This window comes from Arvicola amphibius, chromosome 11 (genome assembly GCF_903992535.2).
Source record: "Arvicola amphibius chromosome 11, mArvAmp1.2, whole genome shotgun sequence".
NCBI lineage: Eukaryota > Metazoa > Chordata > Mammalia > Rodentia > Cricetidae > Arvicola > Arvicola amphibius.
Genome location: NC_052057.2, coordinates 107,493,360 through 107,509,321, shown reverse-complemented (window position 1 = coordinate 107,509,321; position 15,962 = coordinate 107,493,360). Strand labels below are relative to the sequence as shown.

At 49.5% G+C, this 15,962-nt stretch overlaps 1 protein-coding gene across 4 annotated transcripts in view; it reads left to right on the top strand.

The window, feature by feature from the left end:
• The window catches only part of Epb41l4b (erythrocyte membrane protein band 4.1 like 4B), a 153,490-nt gene that overhangs the window by 71,900 nt on the left and 65,628 nt on the right, over positions 1–15,962 (top strand). For 2 of the 4 annotated variants that reach the window (XM_038346974.1, XM_038346973.1), the window contains exons 12-15: positions 2,262–2,371; positions 4,934–4,964; positions 8,470–8,503; positions 12,451–12,515. In XM_038346974.1, coding sequence (XP_038202902.1) covers positions 2,262–2,371; positions 4,934–4,964; positions 8,470–8,503; positions 12,451–12,515 — 240 coding nt within the window. Of the gene's footprint in view, positions 1–2,261; positions 2,372–4,933; positions 4,965–8,469; positions 8,504–12,450; positions 12,516–14,109; positions 15,728–15,962 lie in introns of those variants that run through there. The other 2 variants (XM_038346972.2, XM_038346971.2) reach the window with 2 other exon arrangements.

The window sequence follows — 15,962 nt, the reverse complement described above, 5'->3', positions numbered from 1 at the left end:
TGCTGGTTCTCATAGAGGCCTGAGAGCAACCTAAGTGTCTTCCTCAGTTGCTCTCCGTCTCATTTTTTGAGACAAGACCTCTTACCGAATCTGGAGCTCACAGACTGAGCTAGGCGGCTGACCTCCAAAGATCTGCCTAGCTCCACCTCCCCAGTGCTGGGATTACAAAACAACACCCTGCTGTTGATGCGGGTGCTGGGGATCAGAACTCGGATCTTCATGCTGTGTCTGTAGTTCACTCCCTAAACATCTTTCCAGCCCTGGTGCTTCAATTCCTCGTCATTGCTATATTTCCTTTTATATGAAGTGCCAAGAGATTTGGTAATGATTAAGGATGAGAAGCCGGGCGGTGGTGGCGCACGCCTTTAATCCCAGCACTCGGGAGGCAGAGGCCGGCGGATCTCTGAGTTCGAGGCCAGCCTGGTCTACAAGAGCTAGTTCCAGGACAGGCTCTAAAAAGCTACAGAGAAACCCTGTGTCGAAAAACCAAAAAAAAAAAAAAAAAAAGGATGAGAGCGGTGTGGGGGTGGGTGGGTGGGTGTGCACCCACGCATGCACGTGTGTTTGTCTGTGTATTTAAATCTGAAAAGAACTTGAATAGATAAACTTATTCTCACGTATTTTCACTTTTGAGTTTAGACTAATGCATGAAAACTCTTGAGGGCATCTTTAAAAGTGAAAATATATAGATAGCCTTTGTAATCAGAGTCTGAATATGCGCATGTGTGTATCAGCCCTTGGGGTGTGAATTTTATTTCTTTTTTAATTTTATTTATTTTGTGTTTGGGTGTTTTGCCTGCAAGTATGTTTGTGCACCGTGTGAATGCCTGGCGCCTGAAGAGGCCGGAGAAGGTGTCAGATGTCCTAAAACTAGAGTGGCAGGCAATTGTGAGCTGCGGTGTGGGTGTAGGACGTTGAACCTGGGTCCCCTGGAAAAGCAGCCCACAGAGCCATCTCTCCAGCCTGGAATGCACATCTCAAATGCACTCCTGAGTCTGAGAATCTCAGTTCCATGATCGAGAACTTTGCTTGGTTTCGTAACCTCTGCCCACACATGGCATGTCCCTGAACTCTGTTTAAAATACCAGAACAGTTGCTCACTTCAGGTGTATCCACCGTGTGAGGAAATGGCTGTGCGTTTCTGTTGAAAGAATAGATTTTGTTTGAGTGTATCTTTTAAATGCTCTAAGGAAGGGGAAAAAGAAGACCAGGTCCTTGAGGGAAAAGAGTCGCATCCCAAGGCCCGTGGGGGATGGGAATGTCAGCAGTTCCAAGGTTTGCAGAACCGTTGCAGTCTCCCGTATCCATGTGGATTTGGAGTTGGATGGAGGGGGCAGTCAAGGAGATTACCAAAATAAGTAGGCTTTTCCCTGCTGGGGAGATGCTCCAAGGATTGGCTCAGACCTCGTGACCTTTGTTGCTCAAGGAGAAATGAAGAAGGAAGGGAAGCTGGGAGGTGAGGTTACCCCTGGAAGGCATCTGGAGCAAGTAGCATTTGGCTCCTTCCGTCTGAAAAACCAGCCAAGAGCAACTGGGCTGGAGCAGAGATGGGTGGGTCAGAAAAACAGAGCTCCCCTCCTGGACGCTGCAGCTGCCTTCACAGTGGTGGAGTCTGGAAAGCCCTTGTGAAGTTAGGAACATTTCCTTTGACACATAGCAAGGGAAGCCAAGGTTTAGTTTAGGGGCCTGCAACAGCAGCCTTGGAGAAGATAAATGCACAATGTCTCTATGGCGTTCCTTGGAAGGTTATTCTGTGTCCAATCAATGTTTTCTTCATCAGGTGATCCAAGTACTCAGACCTGTTTGGTTTGGGCGACCTAGTGGTTGGTACTTAAATTGCAGGTTTTAGCCGGGCGGTGGTGGCGCACGCCTTTAATCCCAGCACTCGGGAGGCAGAGGCAGGCGGATCTCTGTGAGTTCGAGACCAGCCTGGTCTACAAGAGCTAGTTCCAGGACAGGCCCCAAAAAAGCCACAGAGAAACCCTGTCTCAAAAAACAAAAACAAAACAAAAAAAAACAAAACAAAAAAAAATAAATAAATTGCAGGTTTTAGCTTTTGGTAGAAAGAGATTCTTGCCCCTGTGCCTGGCTTGGCAAAGGAGACTGTATTTCCAAGTAGGAGCTTTAAACTTAGCATGTCTTTACCAGGCGAGTTCACGCTAAGTTGAAATGCACACTGGAGCTCTTGAAAAATAAAAATATTCACTTGCAATAGCTGTGGTATGCCGGCGTTAACATGCAATCAAATATTTCCTTCCTAGTGGGCGGACAGAATATCAAGCCACACACGGCTCCAGATTGCGAAGGACCAGCACCTTCGAGAGAAGGCCTAGCAAGCGTTACCCATCCCGGCGGCATTCCACATTCAAAGGTTATACAGTGTTCCTTCCATGCTGACGTTGTGCAGTAGGGCTGGGTGGGTTGGTTAGCTATGGGAGGAACTTACTGCCATTACCCTCTGGTTCAAAAGCTGTGGGGAAAGAATGTCGTAAGTCTTGGTAGAACTTTTGCCTCTTCTTGTCTGTCTTCCTTCGAACATGCCTCTCTACTTCTTTTAGGGTTGGATCCTCAATAGTTTCTATCACCCTTGCCCGTAGAAGGTACAGCCTTTATTGTCTCCACTGCCTTGCCATTCCTGGTGAGGACACTGGGCGCGTGCTAAACCAGAACTGTGGCCACAGAAACATGGATGCAGAACCTGCAGAGACACAGTTCAGGTTCCCCGTGGTCAGTCCAGACATGCCCACCCTATGGGGTTCCCCTCTTGCTCAGAACTCCCTGAACCTCATGCTCTTACTGGCTCCTGCCTGTGTGAGGCCTGAGACCGGAATGTGCCAGGCGGTACATGAGCCCTCCTGACTCAATTCTATTTAAACTGGGCTTCATCATCTGAGCTCGAAGCTCTGTATAGCTCATTTCTCTACACAGATTGGTCCTCCAATCAGCACACTCCAGTTAGCGCTAAATTGTTTGTTCTTTTTTTTTTTTTTTTCACATTGCACCCAGCTCTGCCACCCTCCTAAACTTGCAAGGACGCTTCTGTACATTTTTCTTGCATAGCCAGGATTTAGTGGGCCTCTGTGAAACCCTGTTTATATACCCATGCCTTCTAGAATCTGTAACCTTCGTCTCCCACTCCCCTGTTTCCTTGTGCTATGAGTCAACAGCACATTATTGTGAGAGCCAGCAGATCTTAACTCATTCTCAGCTGTTTTAGTGGAGAAAAAAAAAGCCAAGAGCCCCCCCAAATATGGACTTAGCTTTAAGAAAGATCAGGGAGCCAGGCTGTGGTGGCGCATACCTGTAATCCCAGCACTCAGGAGGCAGAAGCAGGTGGATCTCTATAAATTCGAAGTCGGCTTGGTCCACAGAGTGAGATCCAAGATGGCCAGGGGTACACAGAGAAGCCCTGTCTTAAAAAATGAAACCAACGGGCCGGGCGGTGGTGGTGCACGCCTTTAATCCCAGCACTCGGGAGGCAGAGGCAGGCGGATCTCTGAGTTCGAGGCCAGCCTGGCCTACAAGAGCTAGCTCCAGGACAGGCTCTAGAAACTACAGGGAAACCCTGTCTCGGAAAAAAAAAAAATGAAACCAACGAACAAGGGAGGTGGGGAGGGGAAGCTGCAGTCGAGATATAAAATAAGTGAAAGTTTTTAATTATTTAGAAAAGACAAAAAGGAAGGCCAGGGAATGGGCACATGTTCAGGAGAGGGTGATCCGCCGATGGAGGGTCACTGTAGGCAACATTGGGCAGTGTCTATGGGGACAGCAGAGGGGTGAGAACTCATGCAGGGTCATTGTCTCCATTAGCAGAACACACTTGGGTGTGAGGGGTGGGGTGGGGAGATTGTCCATTGAGTCACAGGTGTCCAGAGACAGGCCAACCTGGGAACCCACTTTCTAAAGAAAAAGCACCATTTTGACACAGTAAACACCCAGTCCCTACAAGTGTGCACTAGCATAAGGGGTGGGGGGAATGTCTAGTGTAGCTGACCTAGAAGTAGAGCATATGGCCAGGCCCCACTGCACAGCCTGGGGCTGTCTTAGACTTCTGGCTCCCAGGTTCATATTCCCCTCCTTTCTGGTCTCTAGATCCTTTCCTCCATTTATTTTACTGACATATTTTCCAGCTAGAGGCCTGGTATCTTCTTAGGGAAGCTCTGAGTGGTTTTCCCTGGCATACCCGTCTTGAAAGGAAGAAAGGAGAGCTGGGTGTGGCTCGGTTGGCAGAGTGCTTGCCTAGCTCAGCTCAAACGAAAGCCTGGATTTGCTCTCCCAGTTCTGTATGAACCGATAATCTCAACACTCATGAGGTAGAGGCAGGAGGATCAGAAGAAGTTCAGCTATATAGTAGTTGAGGCCAGCTGGAGCAATAAAAAACTCTGCCCCCTCAGAAGAAGAAAAGTGTGTGTGGCAAGTTGGAGATATAGCTCAGTGGTAGCATGGCTGTGGGTTCGATTCCCAGCATCACACAAAAAGAGAAGTATAGTTGAGTAAATGTGAGCCTCTTTTATGCAGGCTCTGCCTCTGCTCCATCAGAACTTGTCTGCTCCAAGTTCTTCCCTAGATGCCTGCCGGTATTTCATCCTTCATCGAGTTCTATTGCTTTTCCAGGACCACCAGCTCTTCGGGAGCAAGGACTGTTCTGAGGTTGCCTCTGGGTGCTCTGTGGTTGCCTTCTTGTGCGTTGTCGGCATACTGGCACACGCAACCCTGAGAGCCGACTCTAGAGTTGCCTAGAGATCTAGGGAGGAACAGCATCAATTAGAGGGAGGGATGTCAGGTGCTCAGGAAAGAAGTCGCTAGAGTTCAGGGCTGCTTGGTTTAGGAAGAGGACCGTGCTGTGGTAGAGAGGACTCTGTCCCGTCATTCTCTGTGTGTTGTGTACCGAATGTTTTAAAGTTCTGCTTAACTTCCCTTCCTTTCTTTACAGCAAGCAACCCAGTGATTGCTGCTCAGCTCTGGTAAGTGCCCCCAGAGTCCCCAGCACAGCTCCCCCTTCTAATTACCACCCGTGTTTGCAGTGTTGATCTCCTTAATACAATGAAATCCCAGTGACTCACCTGATTACTTTTTTCTCCCTTTTACTTCTGCCTGGCTATACCGTCCTCCCAGCTTTCAAAAAGCACACAACAGAATGTTCCAAGACTTTCTTGTTGCAAAACAGCTGGGATGTTTGTTTGGTTTTTTTTTCCCCTCGAGTAGCATAGTACTGTGTTTGCTGTCACAGTGGTAAGGCGGCAGTCACGCGTGCAGCACATGCAGTGATCGTGAGGCAGGCAAGTACAGGTTCCTCAGCTACAGGTACTGCTTTGTCCGGTGACTGCCAGATGCTGGGAGACCAGCCGCACCGGATGGCTGCAGGGATGGCTCAGTGGGTAAAGGCACTTGCCATGCAAGCCTTGAACTTATGGTTAGTCCCGGAAGCCCATGTAAAGATGGCCCCACAGAGGCGTCCTCTGACCTGACCCCCACACGTGCACCGTGGCATGCATGCGCATCATGCACACAGGCATACAATGATAACAAAAGCAAGCAAGCAAATAAAGAAGCCACCTCTAAGAGTTTCTGCTGGATCACGTGTCACGCCACTTGCAGTCTCTCTCGTGGGACTCTGCATGCTTCTCGTGAGGGTGCAGACAGGAGATACTTTGAATTCTGGGCTGTGACATCTCTTTCAGAACTGTTCAGTGCTGCTGTAGCAACCCTGAAGCAGCTGTAGGCAATATGCAAACAAATGAGCATGGCTGTGATTTAATAAAACTTTATTCGTAAGTACCAGTCAGCCACATTTTGACCCTTGGGTCAAATTAGCCACCTCTTCCCTAGCTTGATCTGCCCGTGTCTGGAATTACCTGATGAGCTATGAAACAGCCCCTTTGGGCAGGATAGCCCTGGGCCAAATGAATACGTGTACACCTGCAAAGCTTTTGGTCTGCAAAGCTTCCCTGGTAAGGTTAGCGTGGCCTCTGCGTGAGAGCCACTGGCCTACCTACTACCTCGCCTTCTCTTCCCCTCTCTGAAACCACCGCTCTCCCTCTGTAAGCGTGACACGCTAGGATGAGCTGTCGTGGGAGGGAATAGGTGGGAGGTAGATGATTGGTTCTGAACCGCAGGCTGAGACCTCAAGGCTGATGGGGCGAAGGTGGTGGCGGCCATTGAAATGGATACAGACGTTCATCTTTGCAACCGGGCACGAGATCTGGGCTAGCCTCACCGGGCACGAGATCTGGGCTAGCCTCACCGGGCACGAAATCTGGGCTAGCCTCACCGGGCACGAGATCTGGGCTAGCCTCACCGGGCATGAGATCTGGGCTAGCCTCCAGAACTCCAGTCGAGGCCTCAAGAGCCTTCTCCATAACAACTTTCTCTCTTGCGTCCTGGAGCCTTTGGCCTTCTACCTGCTGTGTTTCCTTTTTCTCATTTGCAGGCAAGGAGCTTGGGCTAGGTCGGTGTTCTCCCCAAATGTTTTTAGCTTGTAGTGTTTCTACTCTACCGCCATCCCCAAGAAGCCTGACTTAAAAGCAAACAAACAGAATCAGAGAGCTACTTGTGGGGAGGGAAGGACTAAGGCCCACCTCTTCATTGGCTTCCTCCCCAGTTCAGAAAGCGTTGAAATCCCTTCGAGGAACCTCAGGTTCTGGAGAGCAAAGTTAGTACAGCTTCATGTCCCAAGGCACGCTTGCAGTGACATACTGACTTGGTGATACTGTCTGCTTTCTGTATCTAATGGAAGGGGTGGGGGGACCCTCTTGAACTGCTGCCCATTGCCCCCATGGTAGGGACTATAGTACATGTTCTCAGGTTGGGTGGTTGAAGGTCTGCAGGTGTGGCCTCTGTTCGGGATGGAGCGGTGTCTGACAGTTAGGGTCTCAGCAGGTCGTATGCTGAAAACTGCTGGCCTTTCTCAGCCCTTTCAGGTCCTGCTTTTAATTCTCAGGGGATTGTAAGCTACAGTCTTTTCTGCTTTCTTAGGAGATGATTGTTTTGTTTGTTTGTATTTCCCTGATAAAGTGATATTTCCCTCTTAGAATCTAGGGGAGATTATATATCGGGCATGAAAACAAACATAAAAAAATCGCCACACACACACGAAAGTGTCAGTAAACATACCCTTTAGGACAAATGAGCTAATAACCGCTGTTTGCAGCTGTTCATTTGCTCTCCGCAGCCTGTGGGATCCCTGGTGAGCAGAATGGCTGTGGGGACCATGGGTGAAGTTGCGCTGGGAACCACAGAGGCGCTGCTGGGGAGACAGCACTTTGTGGAGCGCTGTACCCAGCTGCTGAGATCCAGCCTAAGCCTTCTGGCTTAGTGCCTGACCTCACTACCAGTCCTCTCTGAAAACTCAATGCAGACCCACTGTAAGGTTCAAAACAAAGTCCTCCCCCCCCCCCCCCGCTTTTATAGAGAAGCAATAAACCTTGATTCCAGGCACCCTAGCAGCAGTGACTGCCCAGTGATTGTTCTGGGGTTGTGAGGTTTCTGGTAGGTACTGAGCTTGCATCTTATGTAACAAATGTTTTCTCATCATCCATCCAACCAACCATCCATCCATCCATCCATACATACATACATACATGCATCTCTGTCTCTGTATGTATGTGTATATATACACACACATATATCCATACATATATATTCCACATACATGTTTATTTATGCATATGTGTTTATATTTTTTGCCAAACTAGTTCTAATTAAGATCCTAATCAAATTAGATCACACTTGAGCTCTGAGCTTTTCCACAGACTCTCCAAGAGCCAGCTAGATTTGGCGGAAAGAAAAATAGGTTTTGGGTCTGAGCAGATGTTGTATCAACCCTGACTCAGCCATCGACTGGCCAGTGAGTCTTAGTAGGTTTCCTGACCCTCTCTGAAGGAACTGTCCCTTTGTCTGTGGATTGAGGTGGTAGGAGACGTCATGGACCCCGTCACCCTGCTATGATAGATTAGTAAAGGGCCGAGGCTTGACTTGGATGAGCGATCACCACCAGTGCCCGGATCAGCAGCAGCGTCACTGTGTGCCAGAAACCCATGGGATCCCTACCACAGTGCCAGGCAGGTGTCTCGAGGAAGCCGCTACCTCTTCCTCTAGTTGTAAGAAGCTCTGTGCCATCATCACTAGAGCTGCAGCCGACGGGGCCATGCCAGGGAGGGCCTGCAGCGGGTACGGAAGCTGGTTGGTTTGCACTGCTGAAAGGAAACGCAATATGTCGCGGCTGCACTGTGGCATATCACTGGGGTGTTCATGCCGGGGAGCCTGGAACTGGGAGTGAAAGCTGGTGTCTGTGGTTTCCTTGATTATATGCTTATATATGTTCATGTAAGCTCTAGTAACCAGAAAAGAAACGGTGTGCAGACATTCCTAACGGAGCAGGGAGTCTGTAGAATTAGCTATGGCTATTAAATAGATCCATCATAATGCTTCCTTACTTAAAAAAATGGTGTTTCTCTTTTTCTTTTTTAGCTCAAAAACAAATCCTGAAGTCCATAATTACCAGGTGAGATGCTGTGTCTTAAGATTTTCTTCTGGTTTGACGTGTCTTACTTTGTATGATGAGAAGCATGTAGTAACAGCATACGCTTGTCAGGTTTTGGTTCATTGTTCTTGTTGTTTCCCAGAAAACTCTAAAAGCCAAATCCCCCCCCCCACACACACACCCTGCTCCCTCCCAATCGTGAAGTGCCTGTTTTTAACTTTGTTAGCCCGAAGGCTCCAGGGACATGGAGTTATGTTATGTCAGGCACAGCCTCTCAGCAGCGCTCAAGTGCATGTTTCTGTGAAAACACGCTGTGGGCCTCGCAAGTGCAAGCCCTCGAGGCAGGCATCCAGGGGGCAGATACCTCTTCTCCTTCCTTTGCCTTCTTGGGCCTGACTGTGCCTGCTGGGGCGCCAGAGTACTGCGGAAACACGTTTTGTTTGTTGTTTGTTTTGGTTTGGGTTTTTTTTTTTGTTTGTTTTTGGTTTTTGAGACAGATTTTGCTCTGACTGCCCTGGAACTCTCTCCGTAGAGCAGTGAGTTCCAGTCTGTAACTCACAGAGATCCTCCTGCCTCTGCCTCTCACATGCTGGGATCAAAGGCGCACACCTCCACACCCAGCACATTTTTCTTTGTTCTGTTTTTGTTAGTCCTCCTGTACCCCTCCATGGTAAACCCAATGGAGGCATCATTTATTTCTGAACCCCGTTTGTCACACCAGACCTGGGGCATTCGGTTTCCATGTCCAGAGTTGTATTTCATGGTGGTACCAGCCAGGGTCCGTGCCCCTACCTGCCCACCCGCTCCTGCCAAAGCCCTCTCGGTAGCCTAGCCTGTAGTGAGCCAGCCCCTCCACAGCTGCTGTGGGTGACCCTCTCTGGGCTGCCATAGCCTGTCCTGACTCTCTCAGTCCCTTCCCACTGTTCCTGTCACAAGCCCGTGTTCAGCTTCCAGCAGAGGTAGAGCAGCTGCCTTTAGGTTCTTGCCAGTGCTGTCTTACCCACATCCATCCGCCCGGAGTCCATTGCCTCTTACCTGCATGCTACAGTACCGTGCAATGCTACACACTGGTACTCAGCAGTTCCCTCCTCCTTTTCTCTTGTAAGCTGGAAGCTCCCAGCTCCAGTGGGATTCAGCCCTGCCCCCTCAAAACCATGAGGCCAGCATTAAAAGAATAATGCTGTCTTCAGTCTCACCCTTAAAAGCGGACCAGAAACTTAAGAGTAGGACCTTGGCATCCACAGACTGCAGCGCTCCTCAGGTGGCTCTAATGAACAGACAGATGGGGTCTCCGGGAGGATGGAGCTGGCCTTGATTCCCAAGTGCTAATGTGTTTCTGCCGGAAGGCAGAGACCCGTGTCTCATGACTTCTAACTCAGAGGCCTGTGTTAGACTTTGCTTCTTCCTTCTACTGCTATGACTAAATACCGAGTACTATGTTCTTTATAAAGTAAAATAAGTTCATTAATTCATGGTTCAGAGGTATAGTGCTGGCCTCCACTCAGCTCTGGTGAAGGTCTGTGACGTAAGAGCAGGGGAGTGTATATGTATATGGAAGCGGTTGCGTGGTGAGACGGGGCCAGGGCAAGAGGTGGGCTGTGCCGCTTTGCTCAGGAGGACTAACCAGGGTCCCTCTGAAGACCCTAAAGACCCCCCAAAGACCTAATCACCTCCCACAGCATCATATTGTTGACCAGCCCTGTCCTGAGCAAGTGCCTGAAGCGCGCTGTCCTCCCAGTCTCTGTGCCCCATGTTTGGCTATGAACGTCACAAGTGACACTGCCATTCCATTCAATTTCCAGTTGAAACGTCATTCTGTGTGTCCCCTTCTCCGGTCTTTCACTGTTATAGATACCACTTCTGTGATGACCAAGATGCCCATGTTTGTTATCCTTAGGACGTTCCCAAATGGTTCCTAAAGAACTTGTGTGTATAAAGTCACATGCATGCAGAGTGAGGAGACAGGGCTGTTGGGTAGAAGGGACTTTGAACCTGGTGGAAGCAAAGTAATCTCCCCCCGGCATCTTCCTTAGGGTCTTGGGCTTCTTGTTCACAACGGCTTCTTGTTCAGGGACGTCAGGTGCAACTGGGGTGTTAGGGGAAGAGAAAAGCTGTTGCTGGGTACCCAGTGCATGGAGGAGAGAGGTTGGAAAAGAAAGTACGGCAGCTGGCCCGCCATGCCCCCTGCCCTCTGCTGCCTCCTCAGTGAGTTCTGCTTACAGTGAAGCAGGGCAGTGCTGCTCACAGCAGATTTGCTGGCTCTCTGCATGTGGGTCCCTCCACATTGTCGCCGGGTGCCCCTTGCACTCGGCCGGTCTTAGCAGCCCTGTGTTGCCCCATCAGAGTCTGGATATAAATTGACCGGAAGAGCGTGGCCTGATAAGTGGCCAGGTCACACCGTGATGCTGTGGAGGATTGCCGGGAAGGTGACATGGCAGCCTTAGCTCCTTCTGCAGAGTCAGCCAACAGCAGAGGACGGATGGCCATGTTCTCAGTGAGGATACTTGTCCTTTGAGGTGGGACAGTTTTGCATTGTCCCTGGAATTCCAATAAATTCGGCTCCCCTTTTCTCCGTTCTTGCGGCAAGCAAAGAGATGCACATGTATTCCTTTTTGTTGATGGAGCACCCGAGTTAACATTAAAGTACTTGGGAGTATAGAAATGTGAATCAATTACCAAAGGACATGGACCAAGGAAGGTTCTGGAATCTCCCTTTTTTTCCAAGTCTGTGGATGAGGTTTCTACCTCATCTTTGGTGAATCTGAGTGTGTTTTAAAACAGAAAAGACTAGAGGGTCCAGTTACAGGGTAATCTTTCTCCTTTGTTGGAGACTAGGTGCAGGGAGCCAAACCCCATGGGCTTCAGATCCCCTAAAAGAGACCTAGCGCTCAGATCTCCCTGCAGACATACCCCTTACAGATTCCGCTCCCCACACTGTGTCCTCTGGGGGTGCAGCCTCGGCATGCTGACAGGCGCTTTGAAAGGAAGGGAAAGGCTACTGGAATACAGAATAGGCAGCAGGAGGGCATCTCAGGGCCATGAAAATTAGATGAACAGAATTGCTCAGAATTTCTCTAACAGAAAGCAGGCCACTGCTTATTAACCACAGCGGCAGGGGTAAGGAGGAGGAAGGGAAGAAATAATTAAAAGATTAATGGTGATGTGATTGCAGTGACTTTCGGGTCCGGGGAGGGGGAGTGGGGAGTGGGGAGTGCCAATTTGCCCCTTAGCGAGTTTAGCCTTGGAAAGCCTCTTGGCTTCTGACAGTGTCCAGGCCTGCTGCCCTCTGCAGGTGAGACGTGGAATGGCAGCCGGCTACCCTGCCAGGCCCATCCGGGCTTCGCTTCAACGCTGGTCTACTTTCTTACCTTATGAACAGCTTCCCACCCTCCTTCCTTCAGTTCCTCTACGTGTCTCTCGCGGGAACAATAGGTCTTCCTGATGAGAGTACCGTCTACACAGCGCTGCTGCTTTCATTACCCCGTCCTTCCAGCCCTTGTCTGTGTGCCAGTGTGACTCTGCTGTCGTCATTTCAAAACCAACAAAAGTGGCTTGTGAAGAGAGAAGCCACTCACCCCCATCTTCCTTGCACTTGCTTCCTTGAGAGAGAGAGAGAGAGGCGTTGTCTGACGAGGGCGTGTTGGGTAGCTTCTTTTGAGTCAAATGTGGCACCTTGCCTCCCAGACCCTTCTCTGGAGATGGTGCTCGGTGAGCCAGACACTGGGTCCCAGCCCCTCACACAACCCCCCCCCAGCCTTTGTTAGTGGGAGAAATAAAATCACCCTGGGAAAGGTCCAGCCACCCCCTCCCTTTCCTCCCCTCCCCCCTGCGGCTTGGTTACAGCTTTCCTATTCACAGCCCCCTCCCTGCCTCCCGAGGTGGGTGCCACTGCTAGAGAAAGCAGATGAAAAGGCAGCCATTGAAATCCAAAGGTCACGGAGTAATCAGGTCTGGCGTTTCCTTTGCAGCCCCAGTACCATCCTAACGTCCACCCCAGCCAGCCCCGGTGGCGCCCTCACTCTCCAAACGTCAGGTGAGTTTGGGAGACCCTGCTTTGGGAAGTTTGCTTGTCCCCTGCAAGGCTGCAGGAACAACCGCTCAGGGTGGCCTGACCAGGGCAGAAGCCCTGCTTTTCAAAGCAAAGGAAGCAAGTGAAGCCTTTGTGAAATTACAGATTAAAAAAAAAAAAAAAAAAAAAAAAAAAAAAAAAAAACACCTAACCACAAATATTTTGGTTTGGTTTTATATCAGAGATGTTGCTTAAGATTTCCAAGTTGACATTTTCTTATTCTGAGAATTTGCTTTTATTTTCTTGGAATGTGATTAAAGCTTGGAGATTATGGTTCCTTTTTTCTTTTTCTTTTTCTTTTCTTTTCTTTTCTTTTTTTTTTTTTTTAAAGGTTTTAGCCCTTAGGAATGAGGGCACTGTTTGTTTTGGTGGCAGTGGACCTTTTTCTCCTACTTGTGGGTTATTAAACTTTCTCAGCAAAGGGGAGTCTGTATTTTTGGCTTTGTGGTCATTGTCTGAAGACAAGAACAAGCAGTGAGGATTTGCATAAGAACGCATGACCGTATTCCAGACAAACTTAATTTACCAAAAAAAGTGGGACTTGGCCCCATGGCTATCAGGGTCTCCTGTCACTGCCCTGTGAGCGAGGACCTGGCACCTGCCATGCTGTTTGGAGTCAGGGCAACCCCTGGGAAGCAGACAGGTCCTTAAGAGTTGCGTTTTTGACAAGTCTTAATTGGCGTTTCTGTGTCCAGCCGTTTCAGAAGCACAGTTGGTGAATTCAGGTTGACCGAGGTGGAACTATGGGCCTTGCCCCTTGAAGGAGCGTGGGGAATCGAGGGAGCGTGGGGAATCAAGGGGCGAGACAGATGTGCCTTGAGGAAGTTAGGCAAACATGTGGGGCCCCCTGTAACTCAGCAGTGCGGTCTGATATTCGTGTAGCATTTTAGGGCAAGGCAGGTCAGTGGGGTGGTAAGGCTAAATCTTCACATTGTTCAATTGTAGTTTATCTTTCAGACGTGAGTGGCAGCCAAGGCTTTAGCAGGGCTCTAGCATCCTGTTAGCAGTGGTTTAGGTAGATGTCCTATCTAATATTGCCTGTTTGGTCAGCATCTTCCCTCTGACGCATGCCCTAGCCTCCTCTTCACCCAGAGGCAACATTTTCCTTTCGAGGCGGCCCTGCTGATGCCAGGCTTTAGTGTCCCCTGAGAACCATGAGTCAGCCCTATCCCAGATCTGTAGCTGAACCCAGATGGCACCCAGCGCTCTCTGTGTTCTAGAACTCTCTAGAGTTGCATCCTGAGGAGAGTTGATTGGTCCACGCTTGCGGCAGATGCTATCCCAAACCGTCACCGTGCACATCCAGTTGGAGGAGGCTTTTCCCTCAGCTAGCTTTCCTTGGACTGACCTGACCACCACACCCCCCTTGCAAAATCATGGCTAGAAACAGTTTTTATCAGCATCAGAGTTGGTAGATGGTCACACAAGGGTTTTTAAAATCTTGAAGTCGCCAGGCCACTCAGGTGCCAGGCACCCCGCTTGCCCTTCCCCCCCACCATTTCCTTTGTGCCTGTGTGGTTGCCCTTGCTCCTTTCTGAATTGTCTTCCATTCTCCCAGTAACCATCCCATCTGCAAACAAAACAGGCCACCTTGTCAGGATGACAGGCCGCACTGGAAAGCCTCAGCCAGTGGAGATGACGGCCACTTGGACTATGTCCACGACCAGAACCAGAGGAACTTAGGAGGGGCCTACAGTGTCACGTACCGGGACAAACTCATGACTGCACTCTGAGAAACCGAAGCGCCTTTACTTCCAGTCACCACCGTGGTGCCATTGCGTTCCCTGAGAAACATCCCGGCGTCACGGGGACGTGCTTGCACAAGTGTTGCTAAGTAGTGCTGTTAGTGTCCGGGTCAACGTTTGAAGATAAACTGCCGTAGGTAGCCGTGATTTACTGTGGACTGCATTCTCAATAAAAATGAAGGTAGCTAAAGGCTCAGGAATCATTTTGATATTCTGATTTTAAAACTGAAGTGGATTCTGTCTTCCTGCTGTGTACCTGATAATCTTGGGTTTAGCCAGTGGGACCCCATGAAGCAAACCAGCAAACCAAAAGCTTGGGGAAGCAGCTTGGCACATAGTACTGTCATAGGGTCAGAGAGTGCCAGGGCCCAGTCTCCATTGCTGTGTGACCTCGGCTAGGTCATTCCCCATTTGATTGGTGTCATTTCCTCCCTGAAAACAAATGGGCTGAGCTTAGTGATCTCCAGGGTCCTTTCTACTCTGTGATTTATTAAAATTTCATTTCTCATCTGGGCGGCAAATGTGCATTCAGACTAGCTCCCCATAAAGACAGCTAACTGTAATGCCCCTTCTGTAGCAGAAGCTTGAGAAAGATCACAAAACTCATCAGATAGTACATCAGTGCAGGGAGACTGGGAATTGTGCATCTGGAAATGGGTTCGCAGGTGTGGGTTTGAGCCTCCGTGCTAATCGCCAGCTGCCTGGCGTGTCTAGGCAGAATTTACTTCTCAAATAGAAGAAGACTTTGTAATGCCTTAATGATTGGTCCTGCTGACCAGTATGCTTTCAGAAGACATCCTTGTGACTGTTGTCAGGACTGAGGCTGGATTTCACTCGAGGCTTAACTTCTTTGCAAAGCAGCATGCAGTCCGGGTGAAGCGAGGGCGCACATGCGAGCCTGCCAGGTTCCTGGAGATTGTGCCAAAGCAGTCCGCCTGCCGCACAGAGGAATGCCTGTGGCCCCTGCCTTCTGTAGAACCCCCAAAGCAACATGTTGTCTTTCAGGGTGCACCTGTACCAAAATATTTATTTACCCCATTTCAAGTAGTGCGCCAGGCCTCTTTTTCCCTTAATAGGCAGTCCCAGGATGCTCTTTCTTCTCTGTGCAATCAGCTCATTTTGTGTCACTTGGATATGTGTGATTATAATTTGGTCCCCTTTAAACCCCTGGACATGTGTTAACATCTTCTCTTGCTGAAATCTGGCCCTTTTGGTTCTACAAAAGTCTCTTGAGGAGGAGGGACTCCTCTGCACACTTGCACAGGGGAGTAGACCGCCTACTTATGAACTCCCCCCCCCATGTTTGTTTACGGGCGTGTTCTGATCCCCAGGGTGTGTACCGCATCTGAATAAACATGTTCTGGTCCCTTCCTCTTAACTGCTAACATTTTTACAATGTGTCTCCAAGAAATAAAGATTATTCGTACTTTTTTCTTTTTTGGAGTCCATCTTTATTTCAGTGACTCTTCTGCACAGAAGTCTCCCTTGGATCTCACTTCGGGGTCCAGTTGACTCCCGGTGTCCGAAGTTGAACCTTCAGCTAAGAGGTGTGGAACAAGACTACCCTGTTGAGGCTCTTCATGACACAGTGGCTGAGGGGTTTCTTCATCTGGGGTGACTCTGGCAGAGGCTGTAACACCTGACCCCCAGGTGGTAGCAGGGTGTC